Genomic DNA, 25,029 nt, shown 5'->3' with positions numbered 1-25,029 from the left:
CGGTCAATATTAAGAGGATTGTTGAGGGGGGAAAGAAAAAGGATATGAATAAATCCAAAGACGAACATACTCAAAAATGTGGTAGATGTAGATACTGTCAATATATTAATGAGAGCAACACCATCAAACTAAGCAACAAAAACAGAACCACATGTTACGGCAAGAAAGGAAATTGTAATTCTATGCGGGTGGTTTATTTGGCTATTTGCTCCAGCTGTCAAGGATACTATATTGGGAAGACAGAAAGGAAGCTCAAAACCCGCATATATGAACATCTATATAAAATCAAAAAGGTCGATATGAACAATGCTCTTAGTAAGCACATCAGTGAAAAAGGTTCCCACCACAGCTTTACATTTTGCATAATTGATCAGATAGGGGTGAGTGAACATGGAGGAAATTGGAAGGTAGGACTGTCATGCCTTGAGACCAAATGGCAGATTTTGTGCGATGCTACTTCATGGCCAGGTCTTAATGAGAGTATCAGCATTAAACCTTTTTTACTTTTGGACCGTGGCTAGGATTTTTATTTACAATCAAACCTTCTTTCTCCCATGCCCCCTACTGTGGTTGGTTAGCACTTTACATTATACATTTGTTTCTGTTATAAGATTTATACATATGTTATTGCAACAAGTTTTGCTATTATTTTCATTTCATTTCATATATACATACATTTATATGTTCACAGTAGATTAAGTGTATATTTTGTTTTTTAGGTAAGTTAGTGGATTCTTCCAAGTATTAATTAGAACTATCTGTTCTTAATATATTATTTTTAAACATCTTCATATATTTTCAACATTGCAGGGAGAAGTAGTTTTTACATTTATATTTACATTTACATGTATTTTTGTATATGTATTTTTTGTACATGTATTTCTTGTATTTTTATGTATTTTAATGTATTACATCTATTTTTGGCGCCAAAACTGCTTTAAATAAGCCGATGTAATGGTTCATTATAGGTTCTGAAGAAGTCTACCTGACGTAGATGAAAGCGCTCAACCTGTACTGTGGAATTCTGTGGAATTAAACCTGTGTTTTTACTTTTGGCTGTGTTTTGACTTTTGGTGCAACTTTGGAGACAGTATTGGCTGTTTTTTATTTACTGTCCGGTTCCAGTTTTTGTTCGAGCCACAGGGACCCGGTTAGCAAGACTGCATTATTTGTTGGTCTTTTCATTTTGTTCCTGAATGTAGAAAATCTCTCATGTTTACTGACAACCACTTAATCCTTAAAGAATCAGACATAGTATGAGAGAGGTGTATTGCACAATGACATTGGAGACTTTAGTCTTGCATACAAGTCCACGTCAGGTTGTCAAAACCACATACACAACACCCACCTCACAAAGCACACAATGGCACACACATAAATTAATGCATACTGTAGCACCTAAAAGCAATCTTCCTAAATGGCAGAGCAGTGGTAGCATTGTCACCTCACAGGAAGAGGTTCTCTGGTTCGACTCTCAGCTGGGGTGCCTTCTGTGCAGAGTCTGCATGTCCTCACTGCTTTCATGTGGATTTCCTCTGGGTACTCCAGTTTCCTCCCATGGTACAAAGACATGTGTCTGGAGTGTTCTCCATGGGCCTCCACTGAAAATTGGCTTCATTCCATGTCTGACTTTCCCACTAAACAAATGTTAAATAAATAAAAAAATAAAATAAACATCAAAAATCACCTAAACCACCCACTATCAAAGTTATGCTTTAGCAAGCTCAAAGGCACTCAGAAAAACAGCACCTTACACCACATATACTGTCACTCTCAGTAAAGCCCCAAACACTAAGCCCCTAAGGCAAGCAAACACACTTCCCAGGTCTCTCATCACAGGGGACTCCACTGTAAGCTATTCCAATGGCCCTTTAACCAGGCTGAGCAGGGAGAACATAACTGTTAATTGCTTATCTGGAGCCAGGACCCACCAAATCACGCAAGCACTCAAGTCATTACACTACAGGTACCAGTATGATTCCATCACAGTCCACGTAGGTGTAAAATGACCTGAGATTTACCTCCCTGGACTATATGAAGACAGAGACATAGTGGAACTTTTAGACTGTGGGTCTCAGGCTGGTGTCAGGCCAGAACTGACCAGCATATTAACCATCACCAAAGATGATGCCACAATATGAGCAAAGATGATGGATCTCAACAACTAGCTGGCTTTCCGGTGTCATTCTAATGGGATCCAATATTTGTCAGCTTGGGAGGACATGGTCAATAGACCACATTGCTTTGTCAAGGATGGTTAAGCCTTTCCACTCTAGGCCTTCAAATACTAGTTTAAACTTTTCCAACCCCATAGAGCCGTTTTAGGCAGTGCCAAATTAACAAACTTACAGCAAAATCAGCTCAACAAAACCTCACGGTGTTACTGTTCAATGCTAAGAGTCTAAACAAAAACCTACACTCCCTCCAAGCCCTCCTCACACTCAAGAATATAGATATCTGTGCAGTTACCGATACATGGTTTAAAGTGGCAGACAGTACCCTATCAGTGTAAGGTTTCTTTCAGTACCTTCCACACATTTAGACCAGTAACAACACAGACTAGGGCTAAAGGTGGAGGTATCTTAATATACGTCATTAACAAGCATACCTCTGGAGTGGTCAAACAGGATGATATGCTGGACCTCCTCCATGTGCAGTTCACCACAGACAAAATCCCACACCATGTCCGAGCCAGCTATAGGTCACCCTCCATGTCCCAAAAAAGCTCACAATGCATACTTGGACCTACTGGAGACACTTGCCATCCAACCTAACACCCTATTCATCGGAGACTTTAATTACTCCTCAACACACTGGGAATCCTACATGACCTCAAATCTACATGCCAGACATTTCTGGATTTCGTAAGTACAAATATGCTTGGCCAAAGACTGAATGCACCCATTAGAGGCTTCAACATACTGGGCCTCATGCTCACAAATATGGGAGAAAACTGCACCCCCCCCAATATCTCATTCTCCCTAGTAAGGTCCAACCATAAAGCTATCTCCTTCTAAATCAAAATCAGCTCTGTAATCCCATTAAAAACTAGTAACAGGAACCATTTCAAGGGAAATTACCTGTTATTAAGTGATGGTTTGTCAAAATTCAATGCCTCAAAAAACCCAGAGAACACACTAGCCTGTGCTGAATTACTCTCAGAAACTCTGTACAGTCATGTCACTGGCTGCAATGAGGCTGTCATACCTACCAGAAGTAATTCCAGAACTACCCCCGGAAACAAACTGCCCTGGTGGCATCCCAACTTAAATAGGATATATAACAAAAGGAAAACAAATACGGCAAAAATCAGCAAGGGTAATACCCATAAAGATAAAAACCTCACTCATCAAAGTAAATAGACAACTAAGAGGACTAATTAGGTGAAGCCAATTTTGAGTTTAAGATGTCCTCTTAAGTGAGGGATAATCATAAGGCCTTCCTATCTCAGAAATCTGAATGGCAGCACACAGCAAAGTGCTGAACTGGTGGTTAATGGTGCCACATTCACTGAGCCTGGCACTATAGCAAACCTATTAGTGCACAAATTTGGTTCCAACTTAACCTCCTCTCACCACAAACCATTCTCTCAATAATATTCTCAAACATAACCCCTCCAACTATAAACAGCGATCATGTAATGGCTATACTTGCTAAAGCCAAGAACAAGGCCTTAATGGGCCCTGATAACATCTCAGCCTCCTGAATAGTCTAAAATATGACTTATCAGGACTCCTAGAGTCATTAGAAGACTATAGTCTTATAACAAGTGTTGTGTCACATAAATACAGGACTGTGATTGTTATTCCCCTTCATAAGGGAGGACCTTCAACAGATCCTAGAACTACAGAGCCATTCATTGGTCTCACTAGTCTTTTTTGAAAAGCCATGGAAAGAATCGTCATGGAAATTATTAACAAGGACATAGGAGACCTCCAGACACTGAATTCATCCAAGTTTGACTTTGTAAAAGGAAGGTCAAGCTTATTGAATCTGGTGGACTTATTTGAAAATTTCTGTAAGGAAATGGATGAGGGAAAAATGCTGCACACTGCATACCTAGATCTGGCTAAGGCATTTGATAAAAACTTCCACTTAACCATTGTCAACAAACTTACAGAACAAGGTATAAAGCCCTTTATAACACGATGAATAGCTAGTTGGATCACTGACAGGAGCCAAGAAGTTAGAATCGGTAAGGTCACCTCCAGAAAGAGGCCAATAACCAGTGGAGCCCCCTAGGGCTCTGTGCTAGACCCTCTCCCCTTTGGCACCTACTTCTCAAATATCAAAATCAATGTCAAAGGCCTTTGGCTAAGCAAGTTTGCAGATGATTGCAAACTTGAAGCACTCACTGAATCCTCCCAAGATGAGAACACTCTTCAGGAAAGTCTAATCAACACAAACACTTAGTGCAAAGCCATGGCTTAAAACTCAACACCAAAAATCTACCTTTTGGGAAGTCTGCCACCCCTGGTAACTATGTCATCAATAAAACACCCTTAAAAGTTAACTAATTAGTCAGGGATCTAAGAACTCATGTAGATAGTAACCTAGCCTTTGACCAACATCTGTCCACGGTAGTATGAAAATCCTTCTTCATTGCTCAACTTGTAAGCAAGGATATGGCATTTGGTCAACATATCACTGTACTCTGCCCTCATCAGGATCATCATAGAGTATATATACCTGACCAGACACGTGCAGCATCTGGAACGTTCACAAAGATTCCTTACAAAAAGGATACAAGGAGTAAACATAATGTCCTACACTGACCACCTGAAAACTTTGTTTCTTTACTTGGTATCCTACAGACTTTTGAGAAGTGATCTTTGCCTACTATACAAGGCATCCTTAGACCCTATTCTGATGAATCTTATGCACATCTGCAAAACAAACAGCATCAGAACTACCAGATTAAAAGATCTAAATTTTACCTGCAACATAAATAGGGCATGTTGGACAGACAAATATGTTTCTCAGAGAATTCACATTGTCTTTAACAGACTCCCCAGCCATATGAAGCAAAGTTCATCCCTATCCATATTTAAGCTCAACTTGGACCAATAGATGAACAATTGGAAATTCCCCCTGGTCTGCCTCCTATGTTTCTGATGGACTACTTCATTGATAAAACACCCCTAAAAAGTAGACACAGTGGTCAGGGATTTTGGGACTCGTGTAGATAGTAACTTGACTTTTGACTAACAGGTGTCTAAGGTAGTAAGAAAGTCACTTTATGTCACTCAATTTATAAAAGTAATGGCTTGGCATCTAGGTCCAAGGAAGTCTTCTTGTCACTGTACACAGTCCACATTGAGTATAACATCAAACCAGGTACATGCAACAACTGGAGCATCCACAGAGGTTCCCCACAAAAACATTATAGGATATAAATACAACATCCTATGTATATCACCTCAAAGCCTTATCTCTGTTCTCTTGTTTCCTACTGACTGCCGAGAGGCAATTTATACCTGGCATTCAAGGCATCCTTGGATCCTGTTCTAATGGAACTTTTGCATAACTGATAAACAGCACCAGAACTACTGGCTCTAAGGATTTAAACTTTGCTTGCAATTGGAGGGACAGGTATGTATTTCAACAGAATCCGCACCCTCTGGAATAGGCTTCTCATCCATGTAAGGCACAGCCCTTATCTTCCCTAACCCAATTCAATTTCAACCTGGTACAGTTAATAGAAATGGGAAAATCACCCCTGGTCTGACACCTATGTGCCATTAAATCATGTCCTAACTAACATACACCTCTTACAATATTGACACAATAACTTGTTGGATGCATTTGGGTTGCATGGTTAGGCTTATAAAAGCTCCAGTGGTCATAAGCCTAGTATACACCTATGAACATACAAACAATTATATTGAATATTACAGGATGGCCAAAACAGAAATCTGCCTTGACAAAGAAACACAAACATACCTGTATTTAGGAGTTAGGTGCATAAAAGGCTTGATGCTTAAGGCTAAGAAATAGCATCTAATCAGCTTAGGAAAAGAAATATTAGCAAGAACACTATTCACAATTAAAAACAGTTTTTCATCAAATTCTATTTGTGTCCCTTTAAAGTGCATTTACTACTAATCTGTTGAAATTGCTTACTGTGCCAGAAATTTGCTCATTTTGGACACTGTTTTTTTTCTGGTGAAAGTCGAAAACTATTGGTATTCTTGGTACTCTGCTGTCTCCAGGATTTTTTTTTTGTCATGATTGGCTGTGACTTTTAAGTGCATTTTTTAAATTGTGCTGCATGGCAGAACCTGCTTCTCTATATGGCTGGGTTGCTCTCTGCTGCTTTCCCCCCTCAGTATACACTGCTACTGTATTAATCAGATTTAACAGGATTTGATCTTGCTCCACTACAATCAGCAGCAAGTCACACTGCACTGAACAGATCCAGAGATTTGTTGTAGCATGTTTATAGCATTCCCTAAATTCATCCTGGTGCTCATCTAGTTTGCGAGGCTGCTATTGGCACAGCAACTTGACTCTAAGTTGCAGTGAGTTGCATACTACTTATGTTGTTTGTTTATAAAAAGACTGTTTCTCTCAGCTTAACTACACTATCTTGCAATCTACTGTTATTGTTTATTTATAGCACTTTTGTGTTGATCACATGACAGTTATTCAAGTTGCCGTCACTGTTATAATAGCTACAGTAGCTCCCAGACAAGATCATAGCTATTATCAGCAGCTACTAATACCTACATTTTCCTTGTACTTAGGCTAGTTATTAATGTAGCTATATTTGGCTGCATCCAAGCATGTGGGAACCAGGTCTGATAAACCCTGGGCCTGTACCAATCACTGAGTTGCAACTGAGCCTATTGACTCCTTGATATGTGTGTGCTTCTTGCGGCATCTCAGGCAACCTGCCTTTGTTCTTTCGGTGACAACTGAGCCTTGAACTGTTGGGTATGTGGCATCTGAGCAAACCTCCAATGATACTAGTTGTGCCATTTCCTCTTGCTATTCTGGAGTATATTGTTTGCAAGTTTTACTGTTTGTTCTGTCCTCATATTACTATTATAACAGTAAATATTTGTATTACCTTCTTACTACTGCAACTGTGCACTGTACCAGACTATAGCTGTGTAATACTCTAAGCCCATACACTGTATAATTTATATTAACTCTTCATGTTATTGTTATTATACTGAATTTTATTACCCACTTACTACTCTAATTATGTGCTATACCAAACTATAACTGTATGCTAACCTTGGATTAGCCTGTATTATGTAATTACTTCTAGCAATTCCTAGACTTGGAGATAGCATATGACAAGATCCCAAAAAAATGATTTGAGCAGTACTGCAGTGGTTCAAAGTCCCATAAACTCTGGTAAAATCACTGCAGGCTACATACAAGGACCCAATGACTCAAGTAAGAACAGTATTCTGTCTCACAGAGGGGTGCCCAGTGGGAGTGGGTGTGCATCAGGGTTCAGCTCTGAGCCCACTGCTGTTCGTACTGGTGACAGTCTACATTAGCAAACAGGATGGAGAGGACAAATCAGTAAAGTTGCTGTAAGCAGATGATGAAGCATTACAGGCAGACTCTAAGCAAGAAGTTCATCAAAGAATAGGGAAACGGGATGCAAAACTGAAGGCACATGGGATGAAACTGAATACAGATAAGACAGCTGTAGTGGCAACAAATGAAGGAAATCAGAAGAAGGTGAGAACTGAGATAGAAAGGAAGGCAGTGGAACAGGTTAGCAGCTTCAAGTATCTGGTTAGGGTTGTTGAGGAGAAGGAAAGTCTAAATGAGGAGGTTCAAGCCAGAATCAGAGGGGCTGCAGCCAACTGGCACAGAGTGGCAGGGGTAGTGTATAAGAGAAGAATGCCAAAAAGGCTGAAAGTAAAGTGTACAACATAGTAGTATGACCAGTATTACTGTATGGTACAGAAACCTGAGCAGTAAAGGCAGAGCAGTTCAGGAAGCTAGAGGTGATGGAAAGTAATTGCTTGACACAGGTAGTAGGATGCACACTGTGGGACAAAGAAATGAGGACATCAGAGCAGAAACCAAAGTAACTCCAGCTGTAGAAAAGGTCAAACAGAACAGACTGCAGTGGTTCAGACACATGTACAGAAAAGTAGAAGACAATCCAGTGAAGCAGATTTGGGACAGACAGGAAGAAGGCAAGTAGAAATGAAGGCATACAGCAAAGAGGTGGATAAACTGCGAGAGAGAGAGAGAAGGCCTGTGACAGTCAGGTATGAGTGTTGAAGAAGGTAGGAGAATGGCATTGAATAGTGAGAAATTGTGACAGTTGACATGACACCCCAGTACCATATAGAAAATGAGAAAAAGGGGGGGGTGATGATGACAATGATTCCCTGGTTCAAGTAGATATTGCACAAGTTTTAGCACAGCTTCACCTCACCTAATACACTTCCTCCACAACACATCTACCTACCTAACATATCTTCTCTTAATACTAACCAAATTGGATCAATATGTTATTCCAGCCCAGTGTACTCTGACCTACTGGCTGAACATGGAAGCCCAGTTTGCCTTCATCCCTTCTACTGCAGCCTCATTATACTTCATTTTCTGAGACAGTGCAGAAAAGTAAAGTTACATACACTTACCATAAATGTAGATGTTCGAGTGTATTCACTGATGCAGTCCTGACTGTGGAGATGTCCTGCAGTGAAAACCCTTGGCTGGCCCAACTACAAGAGAAAGCTGTTTTCACCTCCCAGGCTGGCTGATGCCTTTACCGATGTCAGTATGCTCAGGTATAAAGGGAGCCAGCCTGCATCATCACTTCAGTATTTTCTTTACCCACTTAGAAGGGGCCTCTAAGTGTACCCTAGAAGGACCAAGTTAGTGTGGATCCAAGGAGGCCCCAAGTGTACCTAAGGTGGGCCAAGGTAGAGTGGACCCAAACCAGAGTTGGGAGGTGTAGGGTCTTCTGTTGATCCGAGTAGCCTACCTAGTAGGCTGAGGGGGTAGGTGGGAGGGAAAGAAGACTGCAACAGTGAATACACGAATATCTGCATTTATGGTAAGTATACACAACTGTACTATGTTCTCTGTGTTTCACTGTTGCAGTCCTGACTGTTGGGAAGATTCCCAAAGCTTAACTGAGGGTGGATGGAGATCCAGTAGAGGAGAGGATCCCCTGCAGGACTGCAAAGGCAAATCCTGCTCTGGATTTAGAAAAAGCTGGCAGGTGGTAGTGCTTTGTGAAGGTATGCACAGAAGACCAAGTGGCTACTTCCAGAATGTCTTTGGTGGGTACCCCCTTAAGGAAAGCTGTAGAAGTAGTTCTGGACCTGGTAGAGTGAGGTCTAAATCTGCTTTTTTTGCCATGATGGCTGTAGCAGAAAGAGATGCAGTGAGAAATCCAATTGGAAATGGTCTGTTTAGAAGTTGGTTTTCCTTCAAATCTGTGGGCAAAGGTTACGAAGAGTTGATCTGATTTTCTAAAGGACTTTTTCCTGTCTAGAAATAAGTGTAACATTCTGTGCACATCCAGGGAGTGCAGTAATCTCTCTCCCTTGTTCTGAGAATTGGGAAAGAAGGTAGCCATAAAGGAAGGGTTAGTCCTGAGGTAAATCCTGTTTTTATGGAAGATGGTGAAAGGCTCTACTGCCATTTGAGCCTGTAGCTCTGAGACCTTTCTTGCCGAGGTAATGGCTAAAAGAAGAGCAGTTTTCCAAGTGAGGAATTTTAAAGAGGCATTATCTGCACTTTCAGAGGGAAGCAAAGTCATTTTTTTCCAGTACATAGCTGAGGTCCCATGGAGGTGTGGGTTTCCTTCTGTGGGACCTAATGTGAATGACACCCCTAAGGAATTGTTTCAAGAGGGGGTGTGAGAAGACTGGCAGGAGAACAGGAATGTGAGCAGAGATGGCTGAAGCATGTATTTTTATGGAGGAGTATGAAAGGTCTTTACTCACTAGGCTGGCCAGGTATTTCATGATGTCTGAAATGGTAGCTGAGTTTGGCTCAGAGTGGTGCTTCTGGCACTAAGAGGAGAATCTTTTCCATTTGGCTGCATAAGATTTCCTTGTGCTAGGCCTTCTGGATTCCTTCATAATGTTTTGCACCTGTTGACTTAAGTTGGTGTAGCAGTTAGGTATTGAGGGATAATCCAGGCTGAGTGATTCAGAGTCTGCAGACTGGAGTGCACTATCCTCCCTTTGTCTTGGGTGAGGAAGTCTACCTTCTGCAGTAACTGCCATGGTTTCTGATTGGTGAGCTGGAGAGGCCATTTCTGAGTTATGCTGAGGAAAATATCTTGGTGCAGGTGTCACTTGTGGGGGTCGGTGAAGTTCCCGCTGAGGTGATCTACAAGGGTGTTTGTACCCTTGATAGATACTGCACTAGGAGGTGAAGCCCCATGGAGTGTACCGTCTCCCAGACTTGCATGGCTAGGCAGCATAGGGGGTAGGAGTGTGTGCCTCCTTGTCTGTTTATGTTCCACATGACTGTGGTGTTGTCTGTCTATACTACCAGCACCCCTGGTATCCATTTCTCTTTGAATGCTAGTAATCCTTTTAGAACTGCCATGAGTTCTTTCAAATTTATGTGCCTCTTCTTGGTCTAGGAATCCCACAACCTGTGGGTCTGGAAATGCTAGGTGTGGGCACCCCATGTGATGTCTGAGGCATCTGTGATAAGGGTCTGGCCTTGAGGGGTGGAATTTGAAGGGCAAGCCTTGACTCAGGGTGCAGGCCTGTACCCACCCTGTGGGCTCATGTATGAGGCACTATGTGGGCTCATGTATGAGGCAAGGTATCAGGTGTACATTGGTGTCCAGGTGAGTGCTCTCGCACCGCACAGAAGTGGCACCATGAGAATATAGGATGCCATGTACCCCTGAGGTCTGAGGAATTCTCTGTCTGTTATGCACTGTTTGTGCTGTAAGTTCTGTAAGTAGCTGGTCAAAAAGGTGACCTTGTCTAGGGAAAGAAGGCCTTTTGGAGGGAAGAGTCTAGGACTGCCCCTAGGAAAATCATCTGTTGGATGGCACAATGATACACTTCTTTAAGTTTAGAGTGAACCCCAAGGTGGTCAGGAGGTTCTGTGTAAAATTCAGGTCTTTGAGAATCTGTGACTGGTCTGAGGCCTGTATTAGGCAATCGTCCAGGTAGGGGTAAATCTCGACCCCTTTGGTCCTGCAGTAAGCAACAGCAGGAGCTAGGCACTTAGTGAAAACCCTTGGTACAGTAGACAGTTTAAGGGGTAGAGCTGAAAATTGATAATGACTGGAGCTTCTTCTGAAGCAAAGAAAGTTTCTGTGTGACTCTGAGATGGGGATGTGAAGGTAGGAGTCTTTGAGGTCTCAAGATAGCACTAATGCCTGAGGGACTAACATGGGGAGTAGCTTCTGAAGGGTCAACATTTTGAATTCTGGAACCTTGAGAAAAAGAATTAGGGAGGACAGGTCCAGAACCAAGACCTTTCTTTTCTTGGTACCAGGAACAGTCTTGAGTAAAATCCTTTCCATTTTTGATCTTCTGGAACTGGTTCCACTACTCCCTGGGAACACAGTGTTTGCATTTGTTCTAGGGCCTGAGCTTTCTGAATTTGGGGTGCATCAGAGTATCCTGAGAATTTTAAGGGTTTTTTTTGAAAGTGAGTTTGTAACCCTGGGCAATAATATTTAGAACCCACTGATCTAAGGTAATATGGGTCCAGTTTTGATAGAAGTGGGACAGTCTTCCTCCTAGCTTTGAAGTGGGGCTGGGGAGGGGGGATGCAAGTGGAGGGTCATAATTGCTCTCTGGCAAGGGCAAGTGTCCTAGAACTTCCTTGCTTGTGCAAGTCTGAGGTCTACTGCTAGACCTTTGTTGCTGTGGTATTTGCCTGGGAGTTCTGTCCCTTTGAGGCTTTTGCTGTCTGCTCCTAGACTGGGAGAGAATGGAACAATGTTTGGCCGAAAAGTTCCTGTTGAACCTGGGAGGCTGCATCCTTTACTGTTTTTATAGACTTTGCCTTGTCCTCCATCTTTTTGAGGACTGCCTTCAGCTTTAGGCCCAAAAGGCATTCTTTGACAAGGGGGGCATCCAGGATATTAGCTTTAACCTGATCAGGAAGGGGTTGCTCCCTAAGCCAAGCATGTTACCTGATCACTGTGCCAGTGACAACTGCCCTGCAAGATGCTTCCATGGCATCATATCCATGGTGAAGGGAGCGTTTAGCTACTTGGAAACTGAATGGCACAGATCTAAAAGTTCCTTAGAAAGGTTTTTATCCTCTAGACCAGAAGGTTTTTGTTTTAGTTGGTCAAAAATGGTTTGTTGGTATTTGATAATATAAAATTGACAACTGAGGGCCCCACATGGTGAAGGTATCTGAAGTGTATACTTTCTCTCCAAATCTATCTAGAGCCCTACTTTCTTTGTCAGTAGGTAAATGGTTTTTAGAGGTATTGGTCTTGGACCCCTTGGGGCCAAGTGTGACCACTTCAGGGTCAGAAGGTGGGTTTTTACACAGATATTTATGGGAGTCCTGGACCCTGTAAAACCGGTCAGGTTTCCTGGGTTCGGGAGGGAGTGAGTCAGGATTTAAGGAAGCATCCTGAAAGACATCTTCCAGGATAGGTGGGATTGCTAGATGTTTGTGCTCGGGGAGGTCTAAGAACTCCCTGACACTTTTTCTGGAGTGTGGGTATTCTTCTGCTTCACAATGGAAATGTTATCTCATTGCATGAAGGGTCTCCCCAAAGGCAACATCTTCAAGCGGAGAGGCAGAGGGTAGAATCAAATCTGAATCAGATTCCTCATAAGAGGTGTAAGCGGGGCCTTCCTCTTCTTCTGAATGCAGTGGGCCAGGGAAGAATTCCAGATGGGAGTCTCTTTTCCTTTGTGTGATATCCCCTGAAGTCTGTCTGGACCTTACAATGTTAATGAGGTCTTCAGCCAATTTAATCAAATTCTGTTGGTTGGTGCCCCTGAAACTGGCAGTCCATAGGCCTAAGCAAAGGCTCTGCCACAATGCCTTTTTTGGTGTGGGTTTGGTCTTGCACCTAGGAGCATCTGACACCCTTGCGCCTGATTCTTTAGTTTGTAGATGCACTTGAATGGCCCTAGGCCGAGAAGAGTCTCTGGTTGGCAATCACTCGTCGGAAGCCGTGGCCTGCTGAGCAGTCTCCAACCCAACTGAGGAGCTGAAGATATCAGCTGAGCAGTCTCCGACCCAACTGAGTAACTGAAGATAGCTGTAGAAGTCGAAGGGACCAAAGGCATGCCCAACTCCACATGGGTCTCGGCAGAGGCCTGGGTCATCAAATCAACGGTTGAATGGGGTTGCGAAAGTGGCTCATCTTCCTCAACAATCGCAAGTCTAGTAGGTGAGTCATGGGGCAAGTAAGAGTCATTCATAGACCTAGGCTTTAGTTTCTTATTTTTTTGCGCTTAGATACATCGAGCTCAAAATGTCCGGCAGATGCCATAGTATGTGACTGCACTGATTCCTGCCTCAGAAAGCGAACTAAAAACTCTGCTCTACGCCTAATAGTTCGAGTGTTAAACCTAGCACAGAAACAACAGTTAGGAATGTCATGATTTGGGCCTAAGCAAGTTACACAAAGCATATGGAAGTCTTTGTGCAGAATTTGTTTACAACAGCAGAGACAATTATTAACTTTATCTAACATGAGTCAAAGATGAAAGAAAGAGAGTTCCCCAATGGGTACTTATCTTTCTGATGACAACGTCTCTCTGGTGCAGACCGACCGATGCACTTCAAATCTGTTTCGGGCTCTGGTGGCAAGAAAAGACTGAAGTGACGACACAGGCTGGCTCCCTTTATACCTGAGCATTCTGATGTTGGTAAAGGTGTCCACCAGCCTGGGAGGTGAAAACAGTTTTCGCTGGTAGTTGGGCCAGCCAAGGGTTTTCACAGCAGGAAATCTCAACAGTCAGGACTGCAACAGTGAAACACGGAGAACATCTGCCTAATGCTCTTTGACAACCAGTTACTACTGGACCACCATGGCATGATTTGTGAGAGGTATAATTATCTATATAACCTGCTAGTACCTTCACAGATGGCCATTAAGGAACAAAAACTCAATCATACCTTCACAAGACCACACACAAACAATTTGCACAGAGACCATAAAAAATAAATTTCATTCCCCATGCCTCCAAGAACTGGGAATTAACAGCCTTGGCAGCAATCAACTAACGCAGTCCCACCACACTCATATAACCCAGTGTGTCACAGACTGTAAACCTTCCACTGCCACTAAGTCTATTCATCCATGTAAAAAGTTTTTGTAACTCACTATCAGGTACACAGACTCTACACTAAACTGGCTGCACAAAGATGGGATGAGTCATCTGCCTTTCCCTTAAACAAGGCAAGTATGACTGCAACCTGGTGATGGTAAATGTAAGTATAAGGTGACCGGAGACATTTAACCCAGAAAGACTTGAGCAGATAGACATGTTGGCACATGATATGCATGTATTAAATGCAGGGAAAACTCTGGTCCTAAGTTGAATTTTACTCTTACCCAAAATGATTTCCAGATACAAAGAGAATATAACTGGACTTAACAATTAGTTAAGTAGCTGGAGTCTTTCTAAAGAGATCCAGTATGTGTCAGCCTGGAACAAGAAAAGTAGCTCAACTTGCTTCACCAACGAGAGCCTGTACCTTTTGTTGCAAAATGGCTAATGCACATGTTGCCCCCACAGTGTCATTTTCAGGCAAAGTCTGCCTTCTAGTTATTCCAACATAACAAAAAGCTTGCTGCAAATTTCAACCTGGATCACATCAACATTGTTTTGCTTAATGTCAGAAGTCTTAACAATAAATTGCCAGATATCAGGGGTTTCCTGCAATTTGAATACATCCACATCTATACTGTAACAGAGATGGGTAAGTTTTAGTTCTGCCATCTCTACCTACACATCAGCAAGCAACAATCTGAATGCATATAGAATGGTTAATACAAAATGTAAAATCAATCTGGGGCCACAAGTAAAAAATGCAATGAAACTGCAGCCCAAATTTTGAGTATAAAAAGACTCTTGTAATAACCTAGTCATCCCCTTCCCTATTTCAACTATGTCTTGAAAAATGGTACAGATGAGAAATGACATGAGTGCACTTACAAGCAGATATGACCAAGTGTTGAACATTAACAGCGATCTTACCTCTGCACCAATCTCGTTAGCTATGATATTCATAAACTCATTATCTCCATCCTTCCTATCAAGGAGAAAAAAATGCTTTTAGCTACAAGTTTTTAAAATCTGAAACACTAACACTGTAGTTAATTCACAGCTCAGGCTTCCTTCTCTGTAACTACAAGTTTCAAAATCTGAACTACCAAATGTTCAGGAGAAAAGTAATATGCTTACCATAACGAGAGAGCTAAATGGTGCAAGTCCAACCTCTTCAACCTCTAGGACTTGGTCACAGGCCCAAGTCTTGGAAGGCAATGAAAATCTTACAAGCTTGGCAGCAATCAACTAACGCTCATGCCATAATGCTCAGTGTTCCTCACTTCATTTCAGACTTTCAATTATGCTGCAAGCAAACTAGGTACCCTTCCAAACTATAGCCCCCCAATGTCTCCTCAATCCCTCTCTCACTGGAAAGGTAGGAGGAAGGTGAGAGGGTTTGTTGAAGAGAATAGACTCAGATTACCTAGCTCTATGTTTCTGGCAAGTATGTAACTTTTGTTATCCAAAATGACTTGGCCTGTCATGTTCTATCTCTGAGATGGAGTCCCCAGCTTGACTTCCTGAGTAGTCTCAAAAACTGACTAACACAAAATGGTGGCCTCAAAACAGGACCCTTCTCAAGATATCATATCCAGGTTACAGTGTCCAGCAAAGGTAGGCAAAGAAGCTCAAGGCAAGAGATGAGCTGCCAAAAAAAAACTTTAGATGGAGGAACTGCTCAAGCTGAAAGAGCTGTTAGAGGCACTGGGAGAGGTCCATCATATATGGCATGGCAATACACAATCAACTCTTTGAGCCATTTGACTAATACAGCCTTTGAAGGTTTTCTCCTAGTTTGCTAGGAGCAAAATACACAAATAGTTGACAGTCTTTCCTGGAATATTTTGTTCTGGGCACAGATACCTTTGCACTTGTAAGCAGTATAAAACATATTCTTTTTGTTGGCATAATGTGTTATGAGCACCAGAAGAATGATGGACTGATTCAAGTTAATCTGAGTACACCAAGCTAACATTTCTGATTCAGGCCCTATATCTTCAAACTGTTTCAACATTTACTCATGAAACTGTATGGGAAAGTTAGTGGCACAAGTATCTATAAAACAGCAATGAACATGGGCTCCTACCAAGCAAGCTCCTACCTTGATCTACTGTTCTAATGCCAACCTAACAGCTGTCTGAACAAGAGGCAAGAGAATGTTGAATATGGTTCTGTCTCTCAAGAGTACATAAAATATGCATATTTTGCTAAAACAAACCAAAAATTATAGAAATATCACTTTCCTCTGGAGGACAAGAGTTACTTGTTTTACACTTCATAACAACTCACCAATAATTTGATTCTGATACATATTGAGCTGAACAAATTAGGAAAAATATGCATTTGTGATGAAAACGGCAAACACAGGACACCCAAACAGCTTAGTAAAGCTGCCAGTGGTACCTGGCACTAAAGAACAAAATCTCTTTAACTGCATAAAGTGTTATTGGAAATTCCTCAGTAGAATTATATGATGCCCTCCAGATACAAAATACACTTAGCTGGTCATTTTAGTTGTAAAGACACTTACAACAAGTTTACCTTCTCGTAATGCACCATCATTGCAGTTTGCCATACTTCTGGTACAAACCCTCTGGCTAATCTCAGGTTACCCAATTTAAAGATGGGCACCACAAGGATGTTTGGTGTTATTTACTAGGCACCCAGATAAAATTATCAGGCCTCACAGCAGTAGTATTTTTGTTTTTTGAGAGTACCTTCAGTATGTGTTTATTTGTGATATTAGGGAGTGTAAAGGACATGGGCATTTGTGGTATTAAGTTATTTGCATTTTTTTATTCTTTTTTTCTCCAACTGACTGCTAACAGTTATCAGTCTTCAAATGACCACCTGGGTCATTTGTTCAATCTATATGGCAGAGACGGATATCCAGGAAGCCAATGAAGATTTTAGCTTTGCCCTAGCTCCCTGATCTTTGCAGTGGCCAACAGGTTTGATTCATAGTGCTGGCCCTTGTACATGTACAATGCTATGAATGCCTGGTTCCTGCTGCAGCATACACAGCTTGCCATGCATGCCCTTGGCACATCCCAATTGCTGCTGGTGAGCACCTTTGTACTGGTAAGTACACTTGTCATCTGACAGGTGTCAGCAAATCAGCATAACTAATGGCCTCCCTTTTCCGTGATATGTGAGTTGGTAATGGTATCTCATTCCTGTACTCTATGCTCAGCTCCCAAGCCACTAACCAAAGTTGGGTCACAGAAGTTTTATTCGTGACTATGTCCCCCTACACCGTCAACTGAAGCCTAGTACAGCTGTATGAATGCATCTTATGTCTCTGTCTCTTCATTATGGGCTGTTGTTCAGTACTGGACAGGACAGAGTATGTACTACAACTTTATGAGTACACAATTTTCAATGATTCTGCAAAGAAAATTGCACCAAAGTGTATGTGCATTTATGATACAAAGAAAAAATATAGTCCTTTTCGGCTATGAATTATCTCCACCAGATATATGCAAGCACCTATGCAACTTCCTATACCTATAATATTAGCTAAAAATACTAAGAATGTTATCTCTATGATTTGTCTTCCAAAAATAAATATGCAGTGTATTTGCACTTTAAATTTAAAATATAGCATAGTAATAGATGGCTAGACAGATTAGGAATCAATCTTAAAGGTGAAAGATGTAAAAGACAGAAGCAGACTTCTTAAATGTCTCTTTTTTGGAGAAACATTCCTATATACAGGCCTGATTTATCCCTGCAGATGATGAAACTCTTTATAAAGGTATGACACTATTTGTAGGCTTGATTGACCCCTTCACATAATTTTCTGAATCCCCTTTTCGCACATGATTTTTGAAGCTGTCTTGTATACAGAAAACATATGGCTAAAATTCCAGTAGCAAAAATAAATAAAGTACAGTTTTGTACCTACCATAAATGTAGATGTTCGAGTGTTCACCCTGCTGCAGTCATCACACTTGGGTTATCCTGTCGTCAGGCAGTCCTGCAGTTGGCCTGAATTCCAAAGTCTTGGTCCGGTGTCGGTTGCTGTCGCTTCTTCCCTGACATCAGTGCGCCAGGGGTATATAAGTGCAGCCAACGCTATTTTCTTCAGTTTTTCTTGCCCCAGATGTCAGGTGACCCCCCCCCCCGATAGGAGGTCACTACATAGTACCTATAATAAAAGTGAAGTACAAACAAAACCATAGCTCCAGCTATAAGCAAATACACCACAAATGTTGTATTAGATATAAAGGCATAGAAGGATTTCAGTTAGATCAGAGGGGATGGAGGGAGGGTAACCTGGACTGCAGCAGGGTGAACACTCGAACATCTACATTTATGGTAGGTACAAAACTGTATTATGTTCATCGTGTTACCCTGCTGCAGTCATCACACTTGGGTTGAATCCCAAAGCTATGGATGGGAGGTGGAATCAAACAGGGTTAGAAGAGGCTAGTAGGCCCTGCAAAACTGCAGTGATGAAGCCAGCTCTAGTCTTAGAGTATAGTGGTAAGTGACAGTGTTTGGTGAAGGTGTGTACTGAACTCCAAGTTGCAGCTTCCAGAATATCCTTGGTTGGCACCCCCCTGAGGAAGGGTGTAGATGTAGCTGCTGCGCTGGTGGAGTGGGGACTTATGCTAGCAGGAACTGGTTTTCCATGATGGGTGTAGCAAAAATGTATGCAATGTCCTATCCATTTTGAAATGGTCTGTTTTGAGATAGCCTTTCCTTGTGATGCTGTAGCATAGGATACAAAGAGCTGGTTAGATTTTCTGAAAGCCTTAGTTTTATCCAAGTAGTAACGTGGTTGCCTGTGAATGTCCAAGGAGTGCAGGAGTCTTTCTTCTTTGTTCTGTGGATTTGGGAAAATGGTGGGTAAATGGATGGTTTGATTTAGAGCCACACTGGATACCACCTTTGGCATAAAGGAGGGGTTAGTTCATAGAGAGACTCTGTCCTGATGAAAAATGAGGAAAGGCTCCACTGCCATTAGTGCCTGTAGCTCTGAGACTCTTCTGGCTGAAGTAATTGCTAGCAGCAGGGCAGTTTTCCATGATATAAACTTTAAATCAGCTGAGAAAGCTGGCTCAAAAGGTGATAGCGTAAGCTTTTCCAGAACAAAGTTGAGGTCCCAAGTTGGTGTTGGTGCTCTCCTGGGAGGCCTTATGTTTTTGGCCCCTCTGAGGTACTGCCTTAGAAGTGGATGTGAAAATAAGGGAGGATCCGTGTTGTAGTGAGCTGAAACAGCTGAGACATGGATTTTAATAGATGAAAAGGAAAGTTCTTTGTGTAACATCTCAGTTAAATATTGTAAAATCTGAGGTATGTCCGGCTCAAGGGGATTTTGGCCTTTAGCTAGGTTCCAGTCGCAAAATCTTTTCCATTTGTCTGAGTAGGCTTTCCTGGTGCTGGGCCTCCTGGCCTCCAGAATGACATCCATAACAGCCTGAGATAGAGGAGCGTAGGTGATTTGCCATGCAGCCAAATTTAAGGTCTTGAGCTGGCTGTATAGAATCTGACTGTCTTGCTGTGTGAGCAGATGAGAAAGTTGTGGTAATATCCATGGTGGGTCGTGGGCCATGTTCCTTAGTAGTGGGTACCAGTGCTGGCTTGGCCAGTCTGGGGCAATGAGTATCATTTGTGGTCTTTCCATTCTGACTTTCAGTAGCACCTTTGTTAGAAGGGGCAGTGGAGGAAAGGCATATACTGTCAACATTTTCCAACTGAATGAGAGTGCGTCCACTTTCCAAGCTTGATGGTGGAATGTTCTTGTGCAAAATTTTGATAGCTGATAGACCTGTTTGCCAACCCCCAAAACTATGTCTGGGCGGCCCCATTTTTGAGTTATCATTGCAAATACTTGTAGATCCAGTTTCCACTTGTGGGGATCCATGATGTTTCTGCTTAGGTCGTCTGCCAATGTGTTCTTTCTTCCTGGCAGGAATTGTGCTTGTAATTGAACTTGGTAAGTCAGTGCTGTGTTCCACAAGGTCATTGCTTGCCTGCATAGTGGGTAGGAGTGTGTACACCCTTGCTTGTTTATGTACCACATTACTGTGGTGTTGTCTGTACTTATTATAAGTTGTCCTGGATGCAAGAGGTCCTTGAAAGCTGTCAGAGCATTCTGTACAGCTAGCATTTCTTTTTGATTGATGTGCAGATATCTTTGATCTGTAGTCCATTTTCTTTGAATGCACTGTCCTGCCATGTGTGCTCCCCAGGCATAGTCCGATGCATCTGTTGTCATACTTTGCCTGGCTGGGGGTAAGGTGAAAGGCTGACCCTTGTTGAGGTGACATGCCTGTGACTACCACAGAAACTCCTGTTGAAGGCAGGGAATGAGAGGTATCATTGTTTCCAAGCTGTGGCTGTGTTGAGTCCATACGCTTTTCAGGTACCATTGTAATTTCCTCTAATGCAGTTTTGCAAATGGAATTAGTAGTATGCAAGATGCCATGAATCCCAAGGCCTGCAGAATTTTTCTTGCAGGGAGCTGGGTCTTTGTTGCCATTATTTTGAAGTATTGAGTTAGTTGTAATTGCTTGTCTGGCGTGAGAAAAGCTATCTGGACCGTTGTATTCAAGCTGGCACCCAGGAATGTCATGTTTTGTGAGGGCACTAGTTTTGATTTCTTTTTGTTTACTGTGTACCCTAGGCAACTTAGAAGGTGTTTGACAAACGCCAGATGTTGTAAGGGAATGTCCTTGCTTTCTACTTGGATGAGGCAGTCGTCCAGGTATGGGTATATTTGAATTCCTCTTTGTCTGCAGTATGCAATTACTGGTGCCAGGCATTTTGTGAAGACCCTGGGCGCAGTAGATAAGCCAAAGGGCATTGCAGAGAATTGGTAATGGGTTGAACCTGCAATGAAACGGAGGTATCTTCTGCAATTTTGTCTGATAGGGACATGCAGGTATGCCTCCTTGAGGTACAACATTACTAGCCAAGCCTTCTTGCCCAACATGGGAAGAAGCTGCTGTAGTGTTAGCATCTTGAATTTGGGTACTTGCAAGTAGGTGTTTAGAATTGAAAGGTCCAGAATGGGTCTCCATGCATTGTCCTTTCTAGGGACCAGAAAGAGTCTTGAGTAAAATCCGTGGCCTTGCTCCTGTGTAGGCACCAGTTGAATGGCTCTCATGTCCATGAGAGCTGCAATTTGTTTTTGTGCCTCTGCCCATTGATTTTGTGGCAGGTTTGGCATTCCTGTTATCCTTGGCAAGGTGTGAAAATTGAATCTGTATCCTTGTGAGATAATGTCTAGGACCCATTTGTCCTTTGTGATGATGTGCCAGTTGTCTGCAAAAAATGCTAATTTTCCTCCCAAGGGAGCTGCCAAGAGAGTTTTGCTTGGCAGTTTGAGGGTTAAGTCATTGTGTTTGTCTTCTAGTAGTTTGGGGCCTGTCTTCTCTTCCCTTCTGTGTTGCAATGCCCCACTGGCGAGGTTTGTAAGGAGTTTGTGCTTGACCTCTGCCCCTTGGGCATCTGTATTTACCCCTCTGTGGCCTGTCAGAAGCTGGAAAGGACCAATTTTTTGTTGGCCAATTTCTGCTGAAGCGAGGGGGTTGTACCTGTAAGAAATCCTTGACCGTATGCATAGACTTTGCCTTATCCTCCATTTTCTTTAAAACCTCTTCTGCTTTGGCACCAAATAAGACATCCTGCTGTAAAGGTGCATCTAGTAATTTTGCTTTAATGTGATCAGGCAGAGTTTGTTCCTTTAACCAAGCATGCCTACGTATGACAGACCCAGTAACAGCTGCTCTACAGGAAGCTTCCAAGGAATCAAATCCACATTGTAAAGTATGTTTGCCCACCTGTTCAGCTGCATGCAACAGATCCTGCATTTCCTTGAATTCAGACCGTTGAGAGTGTGCGCTCATCTTTTGTTTTAATTCAGACATTAGGAATTGCTGATATTTCAGCATGTGAAATTGACAATTTAATGCCCTTATAGCTAGAGTAGCTGAGGTGTAAACCTTCTCCCCCCACCTATCTAGTGTCCCTTTCAGAGGGAACAGGATTTTTAGCCATAGAAGCCTTAGCCCCTTTGGGTCCCTGGGAGATTGTTTCTGGGTCAGCAACAGGGCTTTTGCAAAGGAATTTGTGTGAGTCAGGCACTCTATAATATCTGTCTGGTTTGGCTGGAACAGGAGGCAGAGAATCTGGATTTAGACTAGATTCTAAGTAAACATCATCCACAATGTCTAAAACTGGAGGGATAGCAAGTGGTCTGTGCTGGGGAAGTAAAAGAAACTCTCGGAGCCTTTTCTTTGAGTTGGAGTAGTCCTGACCTTCCCAGTGAAAATGTTCCCTCATGGTATGTAAGGTTTCCCCAAAGGAGTAGTCTTCAGGGGGAGATGCTGAGGGAATGGAGTCTTCAGCATCAGAATCTTCATAAGGGGAAAATGAGTAATCCTGTTCTTCAGAGGAGTCTGAGGAAATAGAAACCTGATCAGAGGAGGCATAATCCTCTTCTTGTCTTGGCCTTTTGTCGGGGGGGGGGGGGTTGGGAGCCCCTGATCAGAGTAATCAAATCTGCAGCCATCTTAAGCATTTGTTTCTTAGGCATGGGGCCTTGAACTGGAGACTGATGTACAGTCTTTTTAGGTTTTAAAGGAGTCTTAAGCTTAGCATAAGATTTTATGGTAAGAGTAGTCCGTCTAAAGACACCTTCTGTAACCGAAGGTGTTTCCACAGCACCGGCTTCTCCTTCTGTAATGTTGTCGGTAGGGCCTAAAGGAAATGGCTGCGTCGGCCTAGTACTCGCTGATACAGAATCCAAAGCGGTCTGGGGTTCCAATTCTGCGGTCGTCAGGGGCTGCGTAGGTGCCTCACTGAAAACCGGAGAACCGGCGACAGGCCCAGCCGAGGCCTCGGAGTCTGTCTTGGATCTAGGCTGCCTGCCCTTATCTTTATGCTTTTATGCACCGGTAGTCGGTTGCTCTGACGGCATAGTGTAATAAAATTTCCTACCGAAGTAGTGTCGAGCGAAATCAAAGCATCGCGTTATAGTTCGCTTATTGAACCTAGCACAAAACCGACACCCAGTGACGTTGTGGTCTGGGCCTAGGCAAGGTATACAATAAGAATGAAAGTCTTTATAAGGTATTTGCTTCCCACAAGAAATGCAGTAGGTGTAAAAGTAAAAAAAGTCATGCACATTCAGAAGCCATATAGCTGAAACACTGATGATCTTAATGGGCCATCTGCATATATGCCATAGGCTTCTATTACAGAAGTTTAATGTATCACACAGTGAAATTCTACCTTGGCTAGTTTTTTTTTTTTTTTTGTAGTTTTTACTAATTGTGTGACCTTTTTACTCTTTGGTTTGGATGTTAGTTGAGATAATTTGCAGACACCTTAGTGGTTATGGACATCAGCTGGGTGTAAAGACCCTGTGATTCTAAAGCACAGGCAAACAGTCCACTTATGATGTGCTGATGAATGGTCATAAGAATTCTGAAACATACATATCCACAGCTAATGAGGGTTTGCTTTATTGGCCTGAATGTATCCACAAAAACATAAAAAGAAAAAGTAAAAAGTCAAGGACATTCAGAAGCCATATAGCTGAAACACTTTATGTCCTTAAGGGGTCATTTCCATATATCCCAATAGCCTCTTACAGGAGTTTCAAGGTATCACACAGTGAAAACTTTAGCTTGGCTAGAACCACTAAAACATGTAATGAGAAATAATTCTGCATCCAAAAAAATAATTATATACAAAAATAGTGAGGATGGAGGGTAAGTGTGACTACTACAGCAGTGAGGAATTTGAACACCTACTGTTACATGCAAGTGGAACTTACACAGCTGTACTATTTATTCATTTACTTTGACATTTGTTTACTGGGGTGGTCTGACTGGGTATAGGAGCCCCTTTTCAGCCGAGGCCCAGGGAGAAAAGCTCCACATATAAGAGAAATACAATACAATGTTATATGTACAAGCCAACATTGAGGGGATACAATCAGTAATAGTTATAAATTGTATACAATTTTACAACAAAAAAGCTTATAGTCCAACTAACATTCAGTAGTCACATTAGTCACAATATATTCACATGAGACAAACAAAAAAAAACTTGTAGGACTGAATCTAATAAGAAACTACTAGAATTTGTTTGTGTCTTTCGGCTTTTCCCAGTTAGGGGTCCACTAATGATTGGTAGTTGATTTTTACGTGCCGAGTTACCAGCCCTGACGCACAACCTTCAACGAAGGTATGCCCATTCACGCATATCTCCACGCAGAAACGCTCTAGCTGAGAATCGAATCGGACAGCGTCTTACTGCGTAATACAGACTAATCAGCTCATAGTTCAAAAATTCAGGACAGCTACGGAATACTACAAAAATAATTGTACAGTTGAAAAAATGTTTGCGTATTAAGAGAGTCTGTGACATTAACCTTTAGGGCTGTGGATTAGGTGAACAGGAAAGAGCACAGATGGAAAGAATTGAGGGATGGTGAAATGATACTCCTTTTAGCTCTCCAAATACAGTTCCAGCAGAGATGGAAAGAATTGAGGGATGGTGAAATGATACTCCTTTTAGCTCTCCAAATACAGTTCCATTTTTTTGAGATTTGATTTGGAACTCTGTACCCCAGAATATTCTCACAACAGAAAACCCCACTTCATTCACAAATCTACTTAAAACATACGTAAATGACAACTGGACATGCTCCTGCACATCCCCAAGCTACTATGTTCAGCATGCTCATGGCTACAGAAGCCTTTATGTTATATGGGTTGATTCTCCCCTAACCCAGTTCAAGTGCAACTTGGACAATTGGATGGGTAACTGGAAATTCATCCCT

General features: G+C 42.2%; 1 protein-coding gene across 3 annotated transcripts in view; it reads right to left on the bottom strand.

Moving 5' to 3' along the window:
• Positions 1-25,029, bottom strand: part of LOC122787768 (alanyl-tRNA editing protein Aarsd1-like) — a 658,622-nt gene that overhangs the window by 123,103 nt on the left and 510,490 nt on the right. For all 3 annotated transcript variants that reach the window (XM_044054668.1, XM_044054667.1, XM_044054666.1), the window contains one exon: positions 15,153-15,207. In XM_044054668.1, the coding sequence (XP_043910603.1) occupies positions 15,153-15,207 (55 nt within the window). The remainder of the gene's footprint in view (positions 1-15,152; positions 15,208-25,029) is intronic.

The sequence above is a fragment of the Protopterus annectens genome, chromosome 13.part0 (genome assembly GCF_019279795.1).
Source record: "Protopterus annectens isolate FY-2018-M chromosome 13.part0, PAN1.0, whole genome shotgun sequence".
Lineage (NCBI taxonomy): Eukaryota > Metazoa > Chordata > Ceratodontiformes > Protopteridae > Protopterus > Protopterus annectens.
The sequence above is the reverse complement of the archived record's forward strand: the minus strand, read 5'-3'. Positions and strand labels throughout refer to the sequence as shown.